Source organism: Rissa tridactyla, chromosome 4 (assembly GCF_028500815.1).
Source record: "Rissa tridactyla isolate bRisTri1 chromosome 4, bRisTri1.patW.cur.20221130, whole genome shotgun sequence".
Classification (NCBI taxonomy): Eukaryota; Metazoa; Chordata; class Aves; order Charadriiformes; family Laridae; genus Rissa; species Rissa tridactyla.
Genome location: NC_071469.1, coordinates 63679413 through 63706638, shown reverse-complemented (window position 1 = coordinate 63706638; position 27226 = coordinate 63679413). Strand labels below are relative to the sequence as shown.

At 45.2% G+C, this 27226-nt stretch overlaps 1 protein-coding gene across 7 annotated transcripts in view; it reads left to right on the top strand.

Moving 5' to 3' along the window:
• Nucleotides 1–12483, top strand: part of BRF1 (BRF1 RNA polymerase III transcription initiation factor subunit) — a 178972-nt gene extending 166489 nt beyond the window's left edge. For all 7 annotated transcript variants that reach the window (XM_054200636.1, XM_054200639.1, XM_054200640.1 and 4 more), the window contains 3 exons: nt 3232–3283; nt 6359–6527; nt 8844–12483. In XM_054200636.1, coding sequence (XP_054056611.1) covers nt 3232–3283; nt 6359–6527; nt 8844–8881 — 259 coding nt within the window. In that variant the 3' untranslated portion in view covers nt 8882–12483. The remainder of the gene's footprint in view (nt 1–3231; nt 3284–6358; nt 6528–8843) is intronic.
• The last annotated feature ends 14743 nt before the right edge of the window (nt 12484–27226 follow it).

The window sequence follows — 27226 nt, the reverse complement described above, 5'->3', positions numbered from 1 at the left end:
AGACCAGTTGCACCATTACCTTTTCAGTGGAGGCTGTTGGTGCTTTAGCATATATGGGATCGTATCTTAATGCAGCACATCATTGTTGTTATTTGTGGAACTTGGCAACCCTGAATTCAAACTGGACTTTGATGGACGGGAATTTGCACATATTGTGTGTATGTGCACGTGTGCTTCTTGATAGCCTTCTACAGATGAGGTTGAGTAATGCACGTTAAAAATTGGATAAGAGGCTTTAGTTACAGGTTTTTTCAAGCTGCTTTTTTGATCATTAATGCGCAGACCTCTCCCACCCTTGAAAGCAGTTGTGCTCTTCTATGAAGACACTTTTTTCCACCCTCTGTGGTGCAGCCAGACAGCAGAAGGAGCCCGTATCTGTAGCCATGGCAGCCAGTAAATTATTGCTCCATATGGCTGGTGTGGCAGCAGCTGCTCTGGTTTAAGGAGGTCAGGGCATTTAAGAAACAAAACAAAACCCCACTATAAAACCTTCCTAAATGGTTTTGTACAGAAATAGTGGGGTTCTTCATAGGCATAAGGAGAGCCAAGGGAGAGAAATTATTTCCTCTTTTTATATATTTATAACTTTTATATAATTTTAATCAAAGACATTGGGGGGGGGATGAAATAAGTTTTTGTCTCTCTTTGTGATAATTTTACCTTTTTTCAGTTTTCGTTGCTAGTGTTTGTAGGTAGCACGTAGTATGGAGGGGCAGCGAGCTGGGCTGTTCAGCCCACAGGGTGAGTGATGCCTCCGGGTCCTCGCTGCAGCAGGTACCCAACAGCCAGAGCAGCAGCAGAATCCGACCCGCTGCTTTGGGATACGTTAGGTATTGTGCTGAGAGGGAAACTGTATTGCCCAAATTGAATGTCAGCGCTATATTTCTAGTAATGAAGTGAAGACGTATGCTTTGTGAGCAATTATCGTGGAACAGAGATACAGCTTTAATTTCAGTTTGGGTGTGAGAATCACTCGCTGCTGAAAAATGGTATAGAAGGGCTCTTGGATTTAGCACTAAAGTTTGCAAATAGGCTTTTCATAAGCGTGAATCTTTTTATTTTCGTTAGGGGACCATTTTAATTAAAATGAAACTGGAATGTTTACTCTTTGCTTCCTATAGCTGTGATTGTTTTCTTCACTGTGTGAGCGCATGTATAATTTGCTCTAGAAGAAATGTCAGCAGTTTCTGATTACCTCGTGAGTCTTACTCAACAGCTTGATTTTAATTGGGGGGAGGAAAGATTTCAGGGTGCTCCAGGGAGGTCTGATGTCTTTTGGTAGCAGGAGGAAATAGGTGCTATCTTTGGTACAATGTTAATTGCAGTAATCACCACTACTGGTTGAAAATAAAAGTCCTTCATTTCTTACCCCTGTTGGTTTTTTTTCAGTCGTGTCAATGAAAGACAACCTGTTTGGTAATTAGCATCCTCCAGCTACATAACCTTTTGACATTGCTGCATCCACGTTTGTAAGCATCTAAACAGGTTGACTTTTGGAAAACGCTGATTGACAGTAGGTAGGTAGTCTCAACTTTTAGGAAATAAGGAAGAAGTTTTTTACGATGAGGGTGGTGAAACACTGGCACAGGTCGCCCAGAAAGGTGGTAGATACCCCATCCCTGGAAACATTCAAGGTCAGGCTGGATGGGGCTTTGAGCAACCTGATCTAGTTGAAGATGTCCCTTCTTATTGCAGGGGAGGTGGACTAGATGACCTTTAAACGTCCCTTCCAACCCAAACTATTCTATGATTCCATGAAAACTCTACAATTCAGGTTAGATAAAGGAAAGAGAAGACAAGATGCATAGGGAAGAGTGTGCTTATGCCTTCAGATACATTCTCTCTAAGCCCAGAAGTCCATGAGGATTTGTAAGTAATAAATAGTTTATGTGGGTCAAGAGTATCTCTTTCTTGACATTTTTGATAATTACGAAATATGACAAGAAGTGTCTGTAGCAGAACAATGTGTTCTGGATCCTCAGTGGTACAGCTCCTGCAGCATTCCCATGGCTTCTTTTTGTTTAGATCTACTGTAAGGAGGCACCTTGGACTACTTTGGTTGCCGAAATGCTTTTTGGATCTTGCAAAGCATTTCGGAGATGACCAATTTCTGAATCTTTTTGGAGCTTAGCCAGTATCTTGTATTTTAATAGTCTTCTCCATCAGAGATAATGATCTGAGTCTCCCCTGCTTGTTCTCTGGGGTTTTGTTTCCTCCTGCTGATTATTTGAAATAAATAAATAAGTAGGAAAACAACCAGTATTTGTGTGTTAACAGGGAGGAATGACTAATAGAAAAATGAGAAGAAAGGTACTGCTTATCATAAAAGACTGTATCTCTGGAGACATAAATTGGTATTCATTAAGTTGTTTGCCTAGACTTAGTTAAAAGACATACTTGAGGAGCTGTCTGAGCAGTGTTTCAGTAGAAAGCAAGTCATCCTCTTCGTGACGAGATACATCTAGATGAGGAGGAGAGACCAGAGAGCAGCACTAAATGATGGATTGAGAACAGCCTTCATGGCAGTAAGGAAACAACAGGCTATGAAATGTTTTTCAGAAAGAACAATATTTAACACTTAGCTCTAACGTAATACTGATCCACCTTTTCTCCCCAAATATGCGGGTCTTTATCGTATCTGATGCAGAATTTGTAGGAATGTTTATGTTCAAGTTGTGTCATTTCTCATTCAAATTATGCAGGCTCCCTTGTTCTTGATGATGATTTCTGTAGCTGGAGGTTAGAATTTCGCCTGCGATGACTATGATATCCTGCCTGTATAATCGTACTGGTATCCTCCGTATATCATCAAATACAGGGAAGCAGTTGCAGAGCGGTGCTGGGTAATTCACAGTGTGGCTCATTTTTGCCACGTCTGTGTTCTTCCAAAAAAATCAGTTGAGTCTTTTTGACTTTTGTAATAGGTGACAAAACCACCTATTTCAAAGACCTTCGGTCTGAGCTGGGGCGGCAGTTTGAGAAGAGGTTTTGCTCCTGTGCTTGTTGACAGGCATCTTTTCTTATTATGCTGAACCGGGGCAGACGCTTAGAAGGGAATGTGTGTATTAATTATTGTGGCGTTCTGCTCTTTAGCTGATATCTTTAAAAAAGTAATTGTACGACATAACCCTAGCAAAGTGCTTTCACTGGAGAGTGAATACTCTGTGTCAAACCCTTCTTCTGCGCGGTGTAACTTCTGATGTTCACCATTTCTTCTTTCCTTCTTTGCAGATTAAGACCCTTGATTTCAACACAGCTTGCTAAGAAGGCTGCCACTGAAGAGGTATGTAAAGTCCAGCACTTCTCCTAGTGCAACAGTTTGAGTCTGGAAATTCCCACAAGCCTTTCTCAGCCCAGCTCTGGTTGTGTGGTAGATACGGGCAAAAGAAATTAGAGTCTTGTCTCTCTGATCAGACCAGGACCTGGTTACTGCAAACACTGCAAAGCTGAGGTTGCCTGTTTTCTAACCAAGATTTGCCCTTGCTTATCCATCAGTAATAGTAGCACAGCCTCCTAATGCCTGGTTAGACAGCAAAAAAAAAAAAGAGAAAACTCCCTGCAAGCATCTAAAAAGACGCATATCACACAAGCGGGCAGGAGGAGTAGGAGAGGGCAGAGCTCATGCCTGTTTCTCAGCACTTGGACTGTCCCCAGGGAGAAGGGGGATGATGCAAAACGCCGCTTCTGGGCAGCCAGCGCTGACCCAAGGGAAGGGCTGGGCTTCTGCGGGAGACCGGTGAAGAAACACAAAGTGACAGCTTACCCTATATAGCATGGCTTACTCTTTGGCTGGTTTGTTTGTTTAGTTTGAAAATACCACAGTGCCAGAGAAAAGCCAGTGCTACTAACTGGCCACCGCCAGAAACCCTCCTTGGGTGGCTTTGTGCACCTGCATTTTCTGCCAAAGGCATCGTGATTATTATCAGTCGTGGCAATAACGGCTTTCTTTCACTATTATTTTCACACTGTACAGAGTAGGCATATGCATTTTGTGTATGATAAAATAACTCCCTACTGCGTATCTAAAAATGCTATTCCAAATAGTTGTTCTTCTTCTCTTTCCCATGAACACGTGACGCTGACGTTCCCTTTGCAAGCAAACCAGTTACCTTGAGTAGTTTAACAGGCTTTGACAGTTGCCCATCCATACATAGACAGATGCCAAACTGCAGTCCAGGATGTCTGGAAGTGAATTCAGGAAGTTCTATTTAAAGGCGTTGTTTGACTGCCGTATTTTTAAAATGACTGAAACCCGTTGATTTTCAGAAACAGTTTGATATCCTGCCTGGGGAAATACATTTTCACTTCTTATGCTATGCTCATTAGAAAACTCTGCACATTTTTAGAAGTATAGCAGTGTGGAAGTGGACGTGATAATTAGAAGAAGGTCAAATTTTAATTAGCATGGTGCAATTTTAAAAAATAATGACTCAATTGTAGCTCCTTTATAGTCACCCATTTTTTCAGAGCAGATGGATACTTTTAAGCATATAAATTGATATATGTTATGATGCCGATTCGTCTCAAACTGTTGTGTCTATTTCAGCTTATACCAAAACCCTAGATGGACTCAATTTGATCACTCTAGAGGCAAAAACAGTGGTAGGAAATATAAAATAAACTGGAGGGAAGTTCCTCTAAATAATATGATTAACTTGAGCATTAAAAAATCATGAAAACCTGTCTTTGAGTGATCCGAATACTGAAATACTTGATTTTCTATTAAAATTAATGGGTGTCTTTTGCCCTATTAATGAGCTATTGGAGCAAACCCTTAGGTGACTTTGGAAAACTAAGGGAGATTCTTTAGGTTGACTGGCACGGTATATAACAAGTTATGGAACAGCTTTGATGTTTGAATCATTAGGCTGTCAGCTTTTTGGTACAGGGACTTTCTCTTATGGTGTATCTCTAAAGTGCCTGGAGTTACAGGGATTCTGAGAGTTACCGCATGCCAAGTAAATACATTTATAAATAAATAAAAAAAATAAATTACAGTGTTGAATCAGAACTTACTGCCAATGAAACTGGAGAAGATGCAATAGTACATAGCTGAGTATTCTAATTTGAAACCTAAAGCACTGTAGGACTTTTCTTGTGGTAGGGACCAAAGGAGTTGGGGTTTCGTGGTCTCCTTTGGACTTTTCTTTGTTAGGAGCGCCTTACCACTGGCCTTCCGAAGGAGGTGGTCGCAGCCTTTTCCATCTCTCCTAGTAGGGGAGATGACTCTCCATGCTGATAACTGCTGACTAGTGACAGGTACTGTTAAGCATTCCCATCTTGAAATTGCTTACATGACAAAGCATTAATAGTTAATCTTTAATGTTCTTCAAGTTGTCACACATGGGATGTCCTTTTTGTGCCACAGGCTCTGGTGTACAAACCCCAGATAGTCCAAGGACAGGATGGAGGGTAAAAGTGCCCTGTTACAAAACTGGTGGAGATAAAGCTCCTGTGATGTTTCTTCCCTGGATGAGAGAAGGAGATGGAGCCCTAGACTGAGCACACCATGGAAATGAGACCACCAGGGTGCCAGGCCAGGGCCCAGGTTGTGCAGGGGCAGATCATGTTGCTGGTTCCTGCCCCATTCGCAGATCAGTCATTAGTGAACTGAAGATGGTATTACCTCAGAATTCACCTCTGTCTCCTTGCGGTGTTGTCCTTTCTCTCCCTCCTGCTGTGTCCTGCCTAACCTTGGAGCAGCTGGGGAGGTGCACATATGGAACGGGTCTCATCAGTGATGAATTCCCAACTTAGTGTTTGGGGATCGTTATTCTGGTGAATTTCATAGGTAATGTTACAGGTGCTGGCGTGTATTATCAACCTAGTGCTCTGCCATCACATTAAGTGCTGTCTAAAGAGTGCTATTTGTTCCACAGCTCATTGTGCCTCCAAATAAATCCAACCAGAGCTGTCAAAACTAATACATGTTGGGGTTTTACTGATTTGAAGGGTACAGTTTTGCTATCATTAAAGTGTCAATAACATTGTTATTGTGTAATAGGCTTGCTGTGAGTTGAGGACAATGAGGAAAAGGTTGTAAGTTTTCCCACAGAGCTCTGCCGAGGAGCCTTTGCTCCCAGATTTCTCCTTACCTTGTGCTTGCAAGAGGATCCTTGTTCTGCTGTTAAGATCTCTGGAAATTTCGCTTACCTGGAGATGAATTATGTGAAAACTGTGGGTGTTTCTTCTTGACTTTCATTTGGGCGACATTTCACTGAGCAACTTTCCTATCCCCTGGAAGAGCTAAGCCTCTAGCACAGGATGTGGGCTTCCCTATGTGGAAGCTGCTGACATTTTGTACAAATACTGAACCAAAAGGAAGGGCTGCTCTACTCTCCCCTCTTCTTTTTTGCAGGTGACCTTTCCAAATGCACAAGCAGAAGCCCCTGACTTAGAAAAACCAGCAGCTGTGCTAGTGGAGAGTGGCCCAGTAGCTTACAACCCCGATGAAGAGGTGGAAGAGGAAGAAATAGAAGATGATGATGATCACTGCATGAGCGCCTTGCAGTTAATGGGAGGAAATGGTAAGCTGGGATGCTGTAAGCTTGGATGCTGTCTGAATTGCCATCTACCGGTGCTGTGGGGTTCATTGTCGCAGGGTTGAGGTCAGGCAGGGTTCCCCTGCTTGTCCCTGTCCTCCGGCTGCTGGTCCTGTGCAGAACGCCTACTGCCTTTCTGGCATTGTACGTTCCTGTGGGAAAGCCTGGAGTCACCCTTGTCCGAAACCTGACCTTCTTAGAGGCTCCTCCTGAGAAGACTTTGCATGTCGAGCTTTAGGCTAAGAGGGCTTCCCAGGAACAAACTGATGTTATGCCTTCCTCAGAATTAGGTTTATTAATGTGGATTTGAGGAATTACGGGGTCAGTAATCTCTCCCTCAGCAGCGCTTTGGGCTCGTTGCCTCCCTACTCCTGCTTGCCTCTTCAGCTGGGGCTGCAGCAACATCCAGGTTGTCCGTTAGCCCTGGGGACGTGGCTTTGAGCAGCCTGGTCTAGTGGGAGGTGTCTCTGCCCATGGCAGGGGGGTTGGAACTAGGTGATCTTTAAGGTCCCCTCCAACCCGAACCATTCTATGATTCTATGAATTGTCACGCTCTATTTCTGGGGAAAGTGCTAGGAGGAAAGAGTTCTTCACCAAGTACAGAAATTGCATTGATAGCGTACAGTGTGCTGTATGGTCCACAGATGCGTGCTAATTTCTTTGGGTTACCCAGCAAAGCCACTCATTTAATTAGGTTTCTTTGCTGACAGGAAAAGGCAGTATCCTCTCTGCTGCGGTTTCTCCTAGCTGGACACATCCACATTTATCCTTTATTAAAAACTTCCCCTTAGAAGTTAAGCTTTGAAAATATACAAAAATATTTCTAAAAAGAGAGCTGCTAATTATGGGTTGTGAAAAAGCAAGATGGAAATAAGTTTCCTACTGAAATGTTATTTACTGCAAAAATCCTTCCAGTACTATCAATTTAGCTTTCCAGGACAATATGTATACATTTCACAAAAGTGTCTGTTGCTTTTAAATTGATTTCTCCACTGGAAAATAATTGCCAAACCGTAGGAAAAACAGTTTGTTGCCTGCATTTATTATTAGAATAATGTTCCCAAGAAAAGGCACCCATGTTGGGGAGGGTGGGTCTATGTTTATTAATAAACCCCCCACAAAAATAGAATAAAGGTCACTGGGCTTTTTTTCTTTATAAATGTTACTATTTTTAAACCCTTCTGAGAACATTCCGCTACTCCCTGTCTCGTCTGGACAACAGCTGAAAAATCAAGAGTTTAAAAAAAAATTATAGAAGGAAAGGAGTATTCCCAGAATTCAAACACAGGTGCGCAGAGCTGCTTAGCAGAACAAATAACTCCTTTCTAACTGCTTTCTTCGTGGGTTTTAGACCTGTCTGCCTGGAGTAACTGCAGGAATTACAGATGGTGAACTTCACCCATTCTACACAAATTATTATAGATTACACTTAATTCTGCTTCCGAGCATTTGCTCGACTCTTTGGATGAAATGTTGCACTGTATTGGATTTGGAATACAAAGGTGAACTTTACTGAATGCTCGTAGGTAATAGCTATCCTTAGGTTCAACTATGCAACAGAAAATATCTGTTTCACTGCATTCAGAAGCACACAGAAGAGAAACTGGTGCATTAGAAACACACAGACATGCCTTCTGACACACACATCCCACAGTCTTTCTACTCAGCATTGCATAAGACAAAACTAGATTAAAAAAATGGGCAAAATTTTAAGTTGTTCTTCTAGGAGAAAGTAGATACGGGAGATCTGAGTCAGATGTGTTGGTCAGGATTCGTTGCACGACTGCTTTGATGTTGATGGGAACCCTGAGCTATCTCTGAACCCTTGCAGTTTCAGCTTATAAATCCATGAATAATATAAACAAGGCAGCTTTTTTCTTGGTGGCTATGTCTGGTGAGAACCGTGCCTACTTGTAAGTGTATGCTGCTGCTTATCAGCCACCGTGTTCCAAATTACATCTGACAATCACGCTTGATCACCTTAACCTCTAAATTAAACCAAGTGTTTCACATATCCATGTGCCAAGTATTCCTAAATGAGGCTCCAGTGACAAGTGAGAAGAGATATTTGCACATACATGCTTGCAAATAATTTTATTTCATTGAGGAAAGTACATGCAAGAACTTTTTATTTAGCCCTAAGAAAAGATTTGATTTTTTTAAACTGCTTGCTTAAGGCAAAACTTACCATCCAGTTACACAGCAGGAAAACAACCTGAAAGTAGGAATACTTTTGTCGTATCTTCCAGCTACCTGAAATACTTGCATTTTTATATATCTTTGTCTTTGTGTGTGTTTCAGATTATGGCTGTGATATGGACGATGATGATGGCTATTAGTTCCCTTTACTTCCAACGGACATGGACTGTGTCTTGTTCCCAGCAAATCTTCAGTCTTCAAACTGTATGAATAGTGAAAGAAGCTGTCTATGGTCGGCAAATGTAATCGAACAATCCTTACTTTTGTAAAGCGAATTTTAGGTTGGCATTGACTCTGGTCAGTTTACATTGACACATAACCCAGCAATAAAGTTTGGGTTTGTACTTGAATTTTATTTTTTTTTTTATTTTGGTGGATCGTAGTTTAAGGATGAAATTAATGGGAGTAATGTTTCCAGAGGACAAAAGAAAAGAGACAAAATAGACTGTGTATAAAGCATGCGTGGCTGAAAGCAACACATCTCTTATTTATGTGACTCTGCTTTTAGGCATGCTGTTGAAAGGGAGCAGATTGAAGGACAGATAGGAGGACAGGTGAAAACGAGAAGTTTGCCTGTTGATTATTTGAGTCCAGTAGCATTAGTTGTCTCATAATGCTATAACCGAAAGAAAGAAAGAAAGAAAACCTTTCCAACCTGTATTGTAAACATGACCCTGTTATTGTATACAAGCTTCCTTACCCAGGCCTATCAAAAATTAATGACAAGTTATATATTTGCAGGGCAGTATCGGTTTCTCTGAAATGAAGTAAAGACTTCCTTATGTTAATCAATTCATGGATTTTTGAAAAGATATGACAATAGAAGGCGAATAGTTGGCAGCGGAGAATCATCTTCCACTGCGAGTCCGGTGCGGTTTGTGTGGAAGGAGGGAGAAGACCTGGGCGAGGCAAGAAGTGTAGAGAGCAAGTGGGTGAAGATGGTGTGCTCACGTGCCTTTGCTGGGCGTCCCTCGGGACAGCCAGGTCTTGTTGCCACAGGTATTTCTGCAGGAGGGTCACCCTGCCCGTCCTGTGGAGCTGCTCTTGTCCGACTGAGTTAGAGTGAAGGTCTGCTTCCGAGGGCTGCCTGTCTCTAAAACCAGATGAAAGAAAGAGAAAGCTGAGCTTTTTAATAAATAAGCTAGCATCTGCTTTGGCTGAATTTAATTTATTGTAATTTATTTAACTTTCTGTGGGTAAATTGAAGGTCACCATGCAGCAGTCTGACTTTCATGGCTCAAATCCCACCCTTGAACAGTTGCTGCTACGTGAATAATGGTGGAGCTCCAGCCTCGTGCCCCCCGAAATGTCAACAGGCGGGTCCTTCTCAGCCAGATACGCCAGCTCTCGCAATGCCGTGAGAGCGGGGATCAGGGATGGAGCCCCTGTTGCCCAATCCCATCCTGTTGCCTCTGACCTGACTTTCCCTGGCACTGCTGGGTCCGAGGCCCTCAGCTGAGTGGGAAATGCGCTGCACTCCGGATCACGCTCTTGATGACTGCAGCTGCGGGAGCCAAGATGTTTTCATCTCTCTCCCTTGTCTCGTGACAATCATGAAAACTGTAGCACTGCAGCTTGTCTTACACCAGGGAAAGAGAGATATTTATCCTACCAATGTGGTTTTTGTTATGCTGTCTCTCCTGGTCAGCTTGTCGTTCCTGCCCTTTTTGAGGAGTGCTCATCACTACAGCACCATCCATCCTCCCGCTGCGGAGGGTGGATCATGGCAGGAAAAGACACTGCCTTGGGAAGCTCTCTAGCTACTGCCAGCCAGAGTGACGATGATGCTCATACCTGTGGTCGTCACCAAAGAGGGGAAGGGCCAGATGGCCTTCTGTACCTCTTCCGTCCCTCCCAGTAGCATGCATAAGAGGGATCGTGTAACTAGAGCAAGAGCAAGTGCTTTTCTTTTAGGAGCAGGCTTGATATTATTTGGCTGGTAAATGTAGTTTGTTGGGTAGGTTGTATCTGCTAGATACTGTTGAGCCCCGTAGAGGAGTATTTCTGCAATGACTTCTTAAAAGCAGAACTCGGTAGCAAAAATGATGTAGTGAGGCTAATGGGAAGAAGAGCTCTTCTGAACTAGATTTCAGTTACTTAGTTTGCAGCACTTAAGTGGAAAGAGATTCCGTATAATTCTTAGGGGAAAAGCTGGCATTTTCACAGAAAAACTATAGATTTTTTCTGATACTTTATAAATACTGCACAGAAAATGATACTGAGGAGATAAACCTTTCTACCTCTCTTTTATCTACACCATAAATTCAAAATCATGCTATAAGCAGAAATTTTTTAAAAAGCAGTTTGTTTTGTCGAAGTTCATGCTCTGCAAGTCTTTGAGACAGATGAGTTTGAGCATTTGGCTTTGAATTAATCTGCCAATAGCGCTATTACACATACCCATACTCTCAGTATATTCTCAAAGCTTGGGTTTTATTCCAAGGTACACATTATTCTCTATGCAGGAAATAAACATGCATAAATAAACATGTGTATGACTCATGTAGGTCGAGTGCTTTTCTCAGATGCGTGGTGTTGACTCTTAAAGAAACCCCTAAGATGATATTGCTAAGGGTCTTTCCTCCAGTCTTCTGTGTAGATTTTCATCGGTTTGTTCCCCCAAAGGATACTAAACCTGCTGCCGCGTAGCGATGTTATGTGCAGGAGCTGAGAGTCCACCCAAATAACCGCCGCTAGTAAACTCGAATTTCAGTAGCACATTGCGTTTCTGAGAACATTGTTTCCCGCACTGGAAGCAGAGGATTGCAGTTTTTGAATGCTCTCGTAAGATTTGATTAGGAAAGGCTGTCGCGTAGTCTGCTAGAAAGGCGCTTGGAGAGGAAAGGAAAAAAATCAAATAAAGACCTACAATTCCATAGCATCTCAGTATTGCTGGTGAAGTTAACGGCGTGGTTTCTGTACAGGGGTCCTCGAGGAAAGGCCGTGGTGTCGGATAGGCAGACTTCACTGAGCATTGTAAGGCTTCTTAAGCTATAGTGGTTATGTGCATTTTTAATTTATTGGTGACTTACCGGGAGTTTTATAATGTCCATTCCGTCTTGATTTAACTAAGCTCAGGAAATGTAAACAGATTAGAACATGCTAGTTTCTGTTTTTATAGCTAGTCATTAAAATGTAAAAAGATTAACACTGCATTAACTCTGTTTACTACTGCTGATGTATCTGGACAATTTTGTTGTACATAAGTGAGCCTAAATTCACTTGGAGTAATTTGGACCCTGCTTTTCTCAGGATTCTGATTATAATGAAGAGAGCTTATAAGGCTTCAACCTTTGTTGTTCTTAGATCTTCTTATTTGAACCCACACAAGCTGTGTGTCATCGGTTTTGTTGCATAAAGCATGTCTCTTGCTGCAAGTCACTTTGCTTGACAAGACAAAACCCTCCAGCTGTTGTATCCAGCTTGTCTGCCATGCAGCCTTTCAACACTGTTGTATTGTGGGAGTAAAAAATGAAAGAAATAAGGAAAATAATGTGTTTCTTCACTATGGTAAGTGCATTTTCGGTGTCTTATCATTTATGACGTTTCTTTAAAATCACTGTGTTCAGTATAGCAACTTTTAAATGGTGCCAGACAGCCTTGTCTTGAGGGTTAAACGTGTTCGTTGAAAAAGTTCTTGCCATCCTGATGGCTTGTTTGTATGCTTTGGATTGCATTGAAACTCCAGTCGCAGATGTGTACAGTTAATGTAAAGTTTGCCTAATAAATGTTCTGTTTCTTATTTTTGTGTTGAATCCTTGCATTTGGTTCAGTTAGTGCCAAGGAAGTTAAACCTGTTTGATGTAAGCATATGTATCATCCTTACACAACCACAATATGAGCCATGTTAAGCTTTTTTACTGTAATATATTTGCTGTAAATAAAAAGTAAAGCCCTTGCTTATCCCATCTTCTGTCGTGCTGTCCTGCTAATTTCTGATTCTTCTGTCTTCATTCTTATGAATGTTCTTTTTGGATTGCTGCATGATTGCTTGATAGTAACCAAAATTTGTAATTCAGCTTTCTTTTGTCTCTAAAAGGGAAGACACGTCTAATCAGGCAAGTGTTTTTTACGAGATATTGTTCCACTGATAAATGTAGATACTTTCTGTAAACTGCATAACATTAACGAGGTTTTTCCACTAAGCTATATAATTAACTGACTGTGGGAACAATATAGTGTGTGTGTTTGGTGGAACTGTTCCAGTGCTTGTTTCTGAAAGTTGTATCTTGATAAATAAGGTGTGCGCTGAGTAAAAAATCATGTTGTTATTGTTATCAACATCTGGTCGCCACAGTTTGGAGGCCAAAATCCCCATCTACACTTGGTGCCTATGGGTGTTTGTTAGTTTTATTTTTTCCTGGAAGTGGAGCTACTACTGGATCCTCAGGAGTGTGAACGGCAAAGTTTTAGCATATCGTAAGACAATTAACAGTAGTTTTGATAAGGCAGGAAGTATGTCTCGTTCCAGCATTTCACTGGGTTCCCATACTCTCACGTAGGTGCGCTTCTGCTCTCATTGACGTTGGGATGCTTTTATCTCAATTTCTTTTCAGCTGTTCCAACCCTTCCCACTGGTCGTTGGGAACTTCTCCAGTGGTGTCCGTTGCTGATGCTGTTCTCTCACTCATAACAGCGAAGCTGTTAAAAAGTAGCGGCCACTTTGGCCTCGTATTTTTGCTCTTCCCAAGCTGTACGGTTTATTTGCTTTGTCCTCTAATTTTTCTCCTCCCTACCACACCAAGCTTTCACAAGCAAAACTATTCTGTCCCCCCCGGCTGTGTTCATCAAATACCCCTCCTTTAAGGGTCTGAGAAGTTAAATGATGTTAATAAAGCTGAAATCTTGCAAAGCTTTATATTAGCTTCATTTGTCACCAGTAGATCATAGCACACTCATTCTTAGGTTCACGTTTTGTAATGCAGAAGAGGATGTTGTAATTTTCTACTTCCATCATGTGTGTAAGAGAATTACGGCATATTTTTGGGTATTTCTTATGCCTGCACCGATATCTGGCAGTGGTCTTGGTGAGTGGTGGTTGTTTAGTGAAAAAAAATAACTAATGCAGGTTAGGCACACGAGAAAGGAGGCTGGGTGAAAATTCGTGACTTAAGGCTTAACAAATTTACTTGGTGAGTTCCTTCATCGTAATTGTTTTTTTCTTATGGGACTGTTGTGCATTTTCATGGAAATGAGGGAGATGCATACATTTCATAAAAATGCAAAATGAAATTCCCATCTTGCCATGTGACTCTAGGAGCACAGGATTTAACGACTTCTAGTCTGAATCTTACATTTGTATGGGTTGGCAGTAAGCGGCACTGTACTGGATACTGGGATGGCAGTCATGGTATTATCCATTTCTATTGCAAAATTGCAACAAGAATGCTTTCTTACTGCCTCTTGCTGCTCTTAGTGAAGTTTCTCAATTCTTCAAAAGCAGAAAAATACAGCAAATGAAAGGAATTTGAACAATGCAATGAAAAGAAACAGCACCAACACTGCTTACCAGGTCATTTTTCTTCAGTGCTCTTCTGTGGGAAAGGCAGAGACTAAGAGGGGCACAAGTTGCATCTTGGCAGCAGCAGAGGTGAGGCAGCATTGTCCGTTTTCCATGCAAAAATTCCAGACTCCTGTTTCATGGTATATCCTGCACCGCCTTCATCATTTGTAGGCTGGGCAGTCCACTGGAGGTTATTGAAAGAGGTAGGACACCTAGCCAAGTAAGGAAGAGGAGATGGCAGGGTGACTTTGTTTCACTTGAGTTAAAAAAAAAAAAAAAAAAAAAAAAAAGGAGATTAATTATTTAGAGTGGTTTTAAGGCCTATAGTTTGACATTAAGGGGAAAAACAAGCTACATTAAGAAAACCAGAAAGATCAGGGAATATTTCTTTGAAGTGATGTGTGTTGGATTGTGCAACAGGTGGTGAGCATAGGAATGGACCAAGGATAATACATCTCTGGAAACCCAGCTGGTCTCACAGCTGCATTAAACAATTAAGTCTTTGGCCACGCCACTGTTCCTGGCACGCCTCTGCTTTTGTCGGGTCGAGGTGTGATTTCTAACTGCCCCGAGATGTCAGCTGCCCCATTTCTGGTTAATGGGTGGCAGTGTCCCGCACACGGGCTGGCGGACATGTTTCTGCTGCAGATGTTTCCTTCCCCCCCGCCCCGAGCTGCTCATTCCCAAAGAATAATCTGCGAGGTTTTGGGGAAAAAAAGGCCCCGTGCTCATTTCTCAGCTCTGCCTTTTTATAACCGTGACAAAAAATAGGCTGAAGTGCTGACTGCGCAGCCCACGCTGGCCTTGTGTAGCCACCTGGCTGTGGAGCAGTAGCGCATGTTGGACACTCCATGGCTGGTGCAGCCACCCATCCTCAAGTGGCTTGGCAGGTAGTGTAGCTGGCAAGTGTTTTCTGACTCCTCCTTTTTGATGAGGGTCTCCTAAGTCTGCCGTTCTTGTAGAGGGGCTGATCCCGGTCTTCGTTAAATACCCTGGGACGCATAAGGATTTCAGAGCAAATATTTTTGAGTAAAAGTTCCATGCGAAGAGCGTGGTCTGTGCCCTAAGCAGATGTCTGCTGGCAGTCAGGGATCTCAAGTTCCTAAAAATGCAAACAACTAATAGGAAGGTGACGTGAAAATATCCGTGATAGATACTCAGATTTGACAGAAATTGGTACAGTTCCCTTGACTTCGCATCAAGCAGTAAGAGCTCTGCTGGCTTATATCAGTTGAGGATCTGTGCCACGAGCAACAGTCTCTAGAGGTGGTAGCACTATTGAAGAAAGGGAGGAAAGTTCTCTGGGGTGAAAACAGTTTGTGACACTGTGGTATGTTGCCCAAAGCCACTTCTTACTCCATTTGTCAAGCACAACTTATTGCCTTGCCTAATTAACCAGCAAAATGGAGTTACCTATTCTGCTGATTTTAAAATAAGTGAGAAAAGGGAACTTCAGTGGTGATACAGCTGTAGTGTGCAGCACGTAATGCATCCCTCTTCAGCTCTGCATGGGGATGGCTGCGGCTGTCAAAACCTTCTCTCTCTAGGTGGTCATAGACTACTCTGACATGGATCTGTTGTAATTGAATAATGGTTCTTCAGAGGAAACAGGCTAAATCCTTGTGTCTGCTTTGATTCCTGCCCATGCTTCAAGACCTCACCGAAGGAGAGTCTACACATACATACCGGCACAATTCAAGTAAGATTCATGGGTTGGCACGGGGTAAAGTACAGCTATAGCAAATGGTTTCAAAACTCTAGTCACTATTTTCAAGCAAACTCTCACACAAGGCCACTGGGAAATTGTTTGATACTGCTACATGCTGCATTAAATCAGTAGGACCTACCATAAGCTCTGAGGTCTCCAACAGCAAATCAGTGCGATGTGAATCATCATGTTTTCTTTCTGGACCATCGGGCACCACAAGGAAGAGTCTGAGTGGATTTTGCTGCCTGCGGTAAGATGAAGGATCGTTCATCTTGTTGATCTTCCCTGTGTATTTTATATTGGTTCAGAGGAGCTGCCTGCACTGCATTAATAAAATGCCATCTAAAGCACTTTTGGCCAGTGTTCTTGGCACACGTGCAAGTGTAGATTTTCTGATCTCCCCTGGCCACTTGGTACGCAAAAGGTCTCTATCGCCAGGGGTAGTGCCAACCCTCAGCCCAGCAGAGACCCCAAGTATTGTCACTGCTTGTGGGTATAATACTGGCATGAAAGGGGCTACATCTCGTATGAGAGATAATGGTACACCACTTAGGAGATTATATTTGTCCCAGTCTGCTGCAGAAGTGATTGGGGAAAAGCAGGTATACTAATATTGCTGTGCAGAGGAGTAGATTGGGGGTCCCACAGGCTGTGTTCAGCCCACGGATCAGTCCCATCCGTTAATTCTCCTTGACTACTACAGCACGTATGATGCTCAGAAGGAGATACACAGTGGAGGCCATCCATGACACCTCAAGTGAAGATCAGAAGTAGGCAGGGTGAAGACACAGCTATTACAGGACTTGGATGAGCTTTGGAAGGAAGGCTATGGCTCTTCCAGTGTCATTCCAACCCTCCTTTCTCAGCCAAGCTTAGCTATCGTTGAATTCCTGGGTAGCTCTTAGGTTGTTTAGGCCCTAGGGTGGCGCGCCGCCCAAGAAAGTGGTTTTGGGGGCTTGGGGGGGGGGGGGTGGGTGGTGTTTTTAAGTTACTCCCTCTGTTGCCATAAATTGCAAGGACTTTGCTGGGGATTGCAGCTTTCCTTCTAAGCAGAGTCCTTGGTGCTCAGCGGGAGTAAGCAATCACTACTGAAGAGCAGAGATGTTAAACAATACAAAAAGGGGGAAAAAGCAGCACAGATGGAGAATTGTGGTGAAACTTGGAGCATGCAAATATCAGTTGCTTCAGGTGTTGGAGCCAGGGATGTCTCACATCAGAGATAGAGCAGCAAGCTGCAAGCACAGTGGAGGAGACCTGGTCTGGTAAGCTGTGACCTGAAATTCCTCCTCATTTCACCTCCGGGACAGGCTCTGTGTTTCCCCTGCAAGGCGGGGTGGTCAGACCATCTCAGATGGCTCCCTACGACATCCCTTATTCTTTACCATTAACTGCTCACATGAGCATGACACCCAACTTGCTCTTCTGCTAGTGATTATATCTGTCTCACTGCTGGATCCTGCCCAGCTCCGCGGCTCAGCAGGCGAAGGGACTGGGACATCACAGCAAATGCTCCTTTTCCTGGAAAAAGAGCGGTGCCATTACTCGGGGTTTTCACCCATGTGTTTGCCCTGAGTCTGGTGGCTTTTCTTGTCTTGTTTTTGGTTTGGTGTTTCTCACCTGGACAATTTCTTGTCTCTTGTGTAATTTCTTGTGGGTAGCTTAAGGAAATGAGCTGGGGGAATCTATAACCACCAAGGGCTTTTGGCAAATTGGCATGGGGCTGCTTAGTCCTCTTCACACGTAGACCCTTAGCGCCTATGTTGTCGCCCTATGTTGTCTGCCCTTCTCTGTAACATACCAGTTGCTGGTGTTTTTGGAAGAGAAGGATGTTGTTGGAAGTGCTGCTCTCAGTTTCTGCGTGTTAGGCAGTGTGGCGAATATTGTGAGGCCAGTGCAGAACCAGCTACGTCCCAGCCACAGCATCATCCAGGAGTGCCGAAAAAAGAAGCCATAAAGAAGAAAACAGTCCTTGTGTCTGAGGGTGCAACATGGGCTGATCTGGGAGCGCGGCACAGACAGTCTGGTTTAACTGGAAAGCTCTGTCTGGTGCCAGAGTCACCCTTATGGTGGCTCTTATGGTCCCCTTATGCACCTATCTTGTGGTCACCCCACCTTCCAGCAAAAAGGGAAAATGTCTCTAGAGGAAGCAAAATTACCCATTGGAATCCCTGCAATCTGTAATAAATATTTGAGATGTAAAAAGCTAACAAAATGGAATGGAGTCGGACATGAAAGTGAAATCTGCCTTTTTTAACCTGAAAACAGTGTGATATCAGCAATGCTGCAGTGTCTGGGAGCAGTCTGAATAAAAATGTGGATGCATTTAGGAATTATGGTATTTGTACAAGAAATGTTCAAAGGGCTGAAGTCTTCAGTCTCTTTAATTAGTCATGGGAGCGAACATCATTGGCTTTCCGTGAAAGAACACCAGATTGTTGCCGTTCTGTCTTTCTAAATACATGTCCTGTTTTCCCCTTAGTATATTTCATTATAAAATACAATATTAAAGCTTTAAAAAGTCTTTATTAGCTAGCAGATGGTTTTGCAAGCCATTTTAATGAGATGAAGAAAACTTTAATGGCAGACATTTAAAGTTGTGCTTAGACAGACTATTGCCTTCGGAAAAATCTCAGGAATGTTTTCTCCTTGTTTTTGGCGGAGCTTGGCACCAGATTATGTAGAAGGAAATAGAAGGGGATGATTTACGCTGACTGGTTCCCTCCCAAGAGTGGTTTTACATCAGTGTAACATCGTTGAGTTCCACAGTCGTGGCATAATTTACGGAGGTGCAAAGGGAGAGGGAAATGTCATTAACTTGATGCAGTTCAGGAGAAATATTATATTTCTCGTATACTTGCCTCATTCCATTGCCACAGTCGAGATTTTTTGGGAAGTTTATAGGCAGCTCCCTTGCAGGCAGGGCAGCAGTGTGCCAGCTCCTTCTGGACATCTCTTTCTTGATGTCAGCATCAGCAGCATGTGGGGTCGAGAAAAAGGAGATGGTAGAGCCCTGAGACCCTGTCCATGTGGGACAGCCTTGCAAGTCCTGGCTTTCTTCTTTCCACCCTTGCTAAATTTCCTGAGGTATAAGATGCTCTTGCTGAAAACAGGTAGGAACATGGCTGTCTTCAAAAAAAAAAAAAGCGTTCAAGGTCTCGATGGTTCTTCCAGGCCTGTATTTCTTGCTTAAGCAACCAATGCCATGTTCTTCAGAGGTGCGAGCTGTCTCGTAATGCATATACTCATATCTGGAACACCCAGTCCGTGACAAGGAGGGTTTCTATCCCTTTAAATATGCGAGTTCTTGTTGGTGGTTTTTTTTTTTTTTTTAATGCAAGCAGTTGCTGACTTTCAGACCTGCTTCCTCCAAAGGTTTGTTTTGTCTGTGCAGGGTCCTGGCCTCAGGGGAGCAGGGAGTGGGGAGCCTGTGGTGATTCATTCGCACAGCCAGAGGATTGACTGTCCCTGCACATATTAAGAGATGAATCATGCTTCACAAAAGCAATAAAAAATGCCTACTAAATGAGTAATTGCCTGGCTACCTTCTTAGTCTGTCCAACCCTTTGTTCCTCCCCTGGACTGCTGACCCTGTAACACCTGGCCAAGCTTCAGCATCAGCTTTTTGCACTGTTGGAGACCTTTGTCCTTCTAGTTTTTCTAGATCTAGCTGATCTAATCTCAAAAGCCATTTTTCAGACTTGGAAAAGCCTTGCAGCTGTATGTGCTACAGAGGTCATTAAGGAAAGCCTTCCCCTTTCTCTCCTGGTAGAGTGTGTAGGATCACCTACACACCAGCAAGAAATAACATGCTGTAACGTGTATAGGAGCTTGTGATGGACTTGTTAGAAATGGCATCGCCAATGTATGGAAGGGAAAAGAAGAAAGTTTGCTGGGACGTTAACGCTCAGCAGAGGAGAATTTCTCTAGTTGTGAGCTCCAAGGACCCTAACAGTTGCTCTGAAAAGCCCTGTGAGCTCCAACGACTTGACATGAAGAAGGTTCCTTCTGCTAACGGCAGTCTGTTTCCCTGCCCCACTGCTCAGGAGGAGCTTGGGAAGGAAGTCGGGGTGAACTGACCCAAGGATCCCAATGGCAACGATACATATTCCCTGTGTCAAGGGAAGTAACAGCTCTTCATCTTCTCCCCTGCTTTGCGATACTAATATTAAAGTAGCAAATAGGGGGCATCTGTTGTCATTTTGTCACCATCCCTACAGTCATCTCCATTAGCTCCTGGTAATAAAGACCCTTGCTGGGTTCTGCTGTTTTCTCTGTCCCACAGCAGGTATTTCTGTGGAGGCCTGTCCTGAAATAAAGGGCACTTGCCAAGAGAAAAACAATTCCTTGGTTTGCCAGGAACAGACGAGAAGCATCTGGGACCCCAGCGGCAGATGCACTGCATGAGAACATCCCTTCAGCCCTGGCACATGACTTCTCGGGGTCACCGGGCTGATGAGGAGCAAATTGCCATCCGCAGTGTTGTGACTTTTGCAGAATGAAAGTCAGCCCGCTCCTGCCAGCCCTGCCAGGCTTGTAATTGCAGAGGTTGCAGTACCCAGCTCCTCCCAAATTACAACTTGCATTGACTTGCGTGGCGGCCAAGGGGACAAAGGGGTGAGATGGCCTCTACCGTTTCAGGTGGGTGAAGAAAGGCCATTGTGGTTGGGCACGTTTCCAGGCCAGGTTGGACTCACTTATCTTCTTCCTCTGTTTTGGCAACACGTCTTTGCTGCAGCCTGTTTATCCCACTGACTCCCAAATTCACCACTCTCCGCTCTGAAGAGTAGTACTGCCAGCCATGGCCCCATAAGTATCTGTGGACATCTACTCTGTAGAGCTGCAGACTCTCTAGGAACATTTTGCTTCATTTAAAGCCATCATCTTTGCTTGGTGACTCCCTGGGCTGCCTGTTTCTCTCCGCTGAATATAAAGGAGCTGCTGGTGAGTTGTTGGGACAGAGTTGTCTGCCTTGTAGGCACCAGGAGTGAGGCAAGGTGAGGAAATCCCATTCCTATCTGCTTCAGCCTTCATTTAAAGTCCTAATTGTTTTAAAGAGCAAGAGGCTTGAGTGCCTCCCTTCTGCTACTAACCAGCCACCGCGTGCTGCAAAACAAAACAAAAGAGCTTTTAATATATAGCTAGACTGACTAGGCATTGTAAAATGTTGCACCATAAATATCTTAGATTAATAATTTGTTTATCTGCCACTTCACAATAGGCAGGGGGAACGTTTGCGAAGCTGCTAAGCAATGCTCATTGCAGTTAAATTTGGCATTTAAAACATGCTCCTGCGACAGGCATCACAAAAACTTTGTGAGGAATGAAGACAATTTAAAATGTCTGAAGCACACGCAGAATAAATTGTAGCTGGCCTATTTGCCCCCCACATTAATAGCTGCTGCTAGCTTCTTTCTCTGGCGTTTCCCACACTGCAGTTTTACTACGAGTGTTGTGTCACGTCCTGGTGCACGTGCATGTTTAATTTGGGCTCCATTGATGAAACCTGAAGTTCATGTGAGCTGAGTTAAGCCACATCCTGAATGCTATGGATCTCCTCCTGTTCCTGGCCCACTGCTGTGGTGCCTGTGTCCATGTGCTGTGGCCTGGACTCATCAGAAACCCTCCAGGAACAATCCCAGGGTGTTCTGATCCCTCCAGAAGTGACCGCTCACACCACCTCTGGAGCTCTTTTGACCCAGACTCATGGTGACCACGAACTTTCTCCACCCTCTAAAACTAAAGTACATTTTGGATCGAGTCACTTCCCAAGACAGCACACGGGTTACAGCATCATACGGAGCCGGAGATGAAACTCCTGCCCGCTGCTGTGCCTGAGAGCCGCCCGTGCTCCACAGCACTGACATCCGCAGTGGGGCATCCCCAGCAGTGGAGGCACCTGGTGTTTCACCAAGGATGGGGATTCGAAGCAGGGAAATGGGAAGGCAGGAGCTCATTAGGGCCCAGCGTCAGCTGCCCTCGTTCCTGGCCTCAGTAGCTACATACGCGCGTCCACGTAGGTGTTTGATGCCAACCACATGTGTTGGAGAAATGCTGCATGGAGAAGGTCATATGTAAATGAAGTTTCACCTAAAGGATCTCATTGTTTTCAGACACATCGGTGAGTTGGGGAAGTGAAAGGGGAATTTGTGCCCTTCCCTGGGGCAGGGAGTCATTAAGGGGCTGGGCAGATGCATGAGGCTCTAGGAGACGCTTGCATCCCATGGAGGACATCCTTGTTTTAGTTGAGCAAAATGGTAGGCCATCTCCTGGGCAGCAGGAATGGGCTGAGTTTCTGGGCAAAAGATAAAATTTGTTAGGTTCCCCTGGAAGGCTTCAAAGGTGGGCTGTGGGCGCACACAGAGGGTGCTCCTTCTCACTGGAGAGGTGTGCCATGGGATCAGCTGGCAGGGGTGGCTCCAGGCACAGGGTAGCTGTGTGGATGGGAGCAAGGGAGATGGTTCCCATGCTACCCTAGGGATGCTAGATGCAAATATTTGTTTAACTTCTCCCTGGCTTTTACAAACGCTTGTGATGGTGGTGCTTGTTTCACAGGGTCTGAGTAAATAAGTGCTGCTGTTGACATTTTACCTTCACCTGGCTTCTGTAAGCCAAGTGTGACTTAAGGCACCTGCGTAACCCTCTTGCTGTGCTTTCTGAGGAGCTGGGTAAGCCTGTGAGCAGGCCACTGGGGGATAAATCCCAGTGCGGCACCTTCCCTGTGGTAACGGAGAGACCCGTCAGGCTGGGGCAGAGCTCTCCCTGCAGGCTTGGGAGCGGCCATAAGCAAAGCCAAGGAAGCCAAACAAAAAGAGCTCAATTCCTCCCAAAACAGCTCTCTGGAAGAGCTGTACGTGTGATGGTGACTTTGAGCTGCTGCGTGTCTATGGAGGTGGGTGTGATCCGCCCCAGGATGGGGCAGGGGGTACACCTGGGGGAGCCCCGGCTGTGGCTGGATGGGCAGCATCCAAGTTAACCAAAGGCATGGAATCTCAGGAGGGGGATGATGCACATCCCAGACCTCTGAGTCACATGGGAGCTATCATCATCTTGTGCTTTGTTTCTGCCTGGCTGGTGGGGTTTGAGGCATTTCCCTGTTTTTTATGACTGCTCAATAATGCTCGTTTTTGTAGGGGGAAAGCAGGAGTCTTTATTCTCTCAGGAAAGACAAGTGGCCCCATCCAAGTTGTACAGCGTGTTAATATTTAATTTAAAATTCATGTGTGCATTTGTTCATGAAGTGAAGCAAACATATTAGTGCCTTGTCAAGACTGTCGTCTGTGTCTCCCTGGACGTGCGGCCGTGTACTTTGCCCCTGCAACCAATGACCCTCTTTCCAACATCCCCTCTCCTCCCTCCTCTTGTCCCCATACCTCTGCGTTTTCGCCTTTGCTTCCCTCTGGTTATTTAAAATGCGATACGCAGCATGCCAGGATTGACCCTGAGGCTCACCACTGGTGCTGCAAAACCGGTGTTGCGGATGTGCTGCCATGGGAGAAGAGCCCAAATTTGCCAATGCAACTCCTGTCCTGGGAGAGCCGGGCCGGGGGGGCGCGGCCGGAGAGAGATGCAGGAGTCCGGGGATGTTGCCTGCAGCTGGGTATGAGGATGTGTGGAAAGGCAGCCGGCGTGTTTGCTGCTCCCAGCTAAACTTGGTTGGGTGGATATGGGCTGTATTTCTAAATGGTCAGTTTTTATCCACGTTTTAACACTAAACTCAGGCTCAGGGCAATGCTGTGGTAGAAATTCCCGTGGGAATTAGTGCAGAGCCAGAATGGGAGGGTCTTAAAGCTCCTTTCACTGTTTTCCAGAGCAGCACTGGAAAAGGATGGTATGTCAGCCTTAAACTGGAATTTCCTGTAATTTGTCAGTTTTCACAATTCTACAATTATTAAAATGAGAATTTTCTTTTTTTTTTTTTCTTTCTTTTCTTTTTTTGCGTTTGCTGGATGCCACGAATCAGAAAGTGGCTGGAACAGTTATCTTGCTCCAATGTAATTTGATTCTCTCTCCCCCCCCTCTTAGTATTTGATGAGAAACCTTTGTATTTTCATGCTTTAATACAATCTGGCACATAATTACAAATGACTCATAGATAATCTTGGTCATGGAGCTCTCTGAAATTAGATGATAATTTAGCCTGGAATTTCTGTAGAAAGAACGAAGGAAAAGACAATTATAATTATTCTAATCAAGATATCTTTTTCTTTGCCTGGGGTATTGCTCTGTGAACTGCCAGAGGCCTGAAAGTATTTAGACTGTTTCTGCCGCTCACTGTTTCCTGGGCAAACACTACTGATCACCGCCTAGCTTCATCGCCGTAAAATTCCCCAAAGTGCTACTGACGGAGAGGAGAAGATGAAAGGCGCGGGGGCAGGCCCGCAGAGCTGCGTGCTGGTGGGGTGTGAGCAGAGCAGCCACCGAAAAGCGGTGCGTCTGGGGGCTTTGTGCAACCCCCCTGGGGCTTCCTGCCAGGAGGGACCGAATCCTGCCCAGCAGAAAAATGACATCTTGTCACATCCACCACTGATTCCCACGCGGTGGGTTGAGGCATTGCAGCTGGAAGAAAGGAGGGCTGGATGCTCCTGTTCACATCGCTGGGTCCTGAGCCTCTTCCCTTCAATGGTTTAGGTGCTTCCAGTCAAGTGCTGGGCTGCAGGGAGCTGGGCTGCTGGGACAAGTGCCACCTCGCACAACAGAAATCACGTCCTCTCTGTCAGAGCTGGTGCTTTGGGTCCTTTTACAGAAGGGATGTCTGGCCCATGGGATGTTGAGCACGAGAGAGGTCACCATGAGGTACGGCCCTAATGGGGAAGGTGTTAGTTGTGTGAGGCTGTCCCTGGCCTGGTACCGTGTGTCTACTAGATCTTGTGTGCTGGTCACTCCTAAAATGTGGATGGAAAAGCCAGTAGATTGGTAAGAAAATAGAGCATTTATCTTAGGAGAGACTCATGAGACTGGGGCTCGTCTCACCCAGGAAAGGCAAAGAGGGGATCTCAGTTCAATCTATAAATACTTCAAAGGGGCAAGCACCAGGGAAAGTAAAAAGCAAAGAAAACAGGGTTGCATAAGAATAAATAAGAATAAATTAACCATGAAGTAATCTAGGCTGAAAACAGGAAGGTTTGTCAGTATTCTGGGAAGTCTCTCCTGGTTTTAGGTTCTGTTTATTCAGGAGAGGGAGATAAAGGCTGCTCCCTTCATCCCAGAGGATGAGTCTGAAATGTAATGACCAACCAGGTCTACACCAACATTGCTGTCTGTCCTACTGCTGATTGCTTCTGGCAGCAGCCTAAAATGAATATGCTTATGAATGGTCCTGAGCCCTGCCCTGCACCCCTGATGGGCAGCACCCTCCTTCCCAGCTTCCCTCTGGGGCTGCCTGGGGCTGGTTCCTGGCAGGGTCTTCAACAGGTTCAAGCACTGGTGATGCAAAACCTCTCCTGCTTAGAAATCAAGAGATGTTAGGCCAATAGAAAAGTCAATTAAAACAAAAAGAAAAATGTCATGGGAAGAAGGATGGGATTGCACTGATTTGCATGATCACTCTTGGCATTTAAGTGGATAAAATGTAGTTTTGAGTCTGTGGTGGGTGCGGGTTTCTCAGCCAGCTGCCCTTGTGTGCAGCAACATCCGGACTCCAGAGGACTTGGCACACTAGGTGAATGGGACCCGAGATGGCTCCAGCCCTCTGGGAGATGAAGGATTCTGGCACACAGGTCCCTTGCAGCAGCCCTCCTGCAGGTTCTACGTGAGCTTTACCTTGGTTGCCTGCCTGACAGAGAGGTGAGGGCTGGCGATGTGACCTGTGAATGCAATGAGCGTGTCTCCCTCCCCTCACGTGGTGGGTGCCAAGTGCCGCTTGCACAGATGAAGCTGTGTGTTAACAGCTGAAATCTCACCTAAGTTTTTTTTCATCCTGCACCTTTATAGCTCCTGGCCTTTCCCTTGCCAGCTGTTGTCCCACTTCCCAGCACACATCGTACTGCAGGGTCACACCAATCACTTGGTGAATGGACACACTGATGGGGACTGGGAAAGAGTCTCCTTAAAAAGAACTTAACCAATTTTGCATTTTTTTTCTTTTTTTTTTTAAAGTAAAAACTTCCCCTTGCTTCCCCAGCTCTGGTGGCATTTCCAGCACGGAGAGTACTGGGATGGCTTGTCAGCAGAGATGAGAAACAAAGGCAAGGTGAGATGTTGCGGGCAGGCAAGGATAGAAGTCAGGAGTGTTAACGTGCTGCGAAAGCCACTCTGAGGCTGGGGAAGGTGGTAACATTTACTTAATTCTGTTTGCCAAGCCGCCATCCCGTTCTGCAGACGTGTCCCCAGCTTCGGTTCAAACCCCGCTGGCAGCTACCTCCCGGTCACTGCTCTCCCTCCCCGCACGGCCGCGGGCTCTGAGAGGGACGACGGCAAAGGGGGTTTGCTACAATGAATGAAACGGCACTTTCCCAGCTTGCATTAAAAGCCTCTATCCGAAATGGGGCTATATCTGCCTTTCCCAGGAGCTCGCGTCTGCAGGTTCTTGGGGATGAGCCCGCCCATCCCCCGTCTCGATGCACTGGGGTAACATCTTCCCGCTGTGCTGGCTCCGTAGTTAAGCATGGGTGGTAGAGCGCGTTGCTGTAGGATTATGCAGGCAGCGCTGTTATCCTGATGGAGCTCATCCCTTCACCACCTAGGAAAGCAGCCAGCAGAGGCTCAGGTGGCCAGGGGAGTCATTTTATCCTTATTTTACGATGGCGCTGTGCTGCTGGCGAGTGGGACGAGCTGGCCTCAGGCTGGGCCAGCACAGAGGCTAAAGGAAAGAAAACAGCGGCAGGTTTCATGTTTTCCCCCCCGTATTTATGAACAGCAGGCGCAGGGCAGGCTGCAAGGATGGAGGGCGATGTGAATGAGCCGCGGCCCCGGGGCTGGGCGGGAGCTGGGCTCCCTGCAGGAGGCGGCTCTGCCGTGGGGTGGTTTGCAGCACACCCGAGAGCGCGGCGAGGCAGGGCGCTGGCGGGGCTGCTGGGCACCGTTGCCATCTACACGATGCAAAATAAACACCTTCTCCACCCACGATGCAAAATAAACACCTTCCTGCAGAAGGAGCAAAATGCAGCAGGGCTGGGGGACTCCCCGGGGCTGTAGGTCCAGGTTCCCACCCTGCGGCCTCGCGAAGCTTGAGGAGCTGGCATTCTTTCGGTGCGGTTTTCAACAGAAGCAGGCGAGAGGCTCGTTGCCCAAGCCCTGGACGGCAGTATAGCAGGGGTGCTGCTGATGCCGCATCAG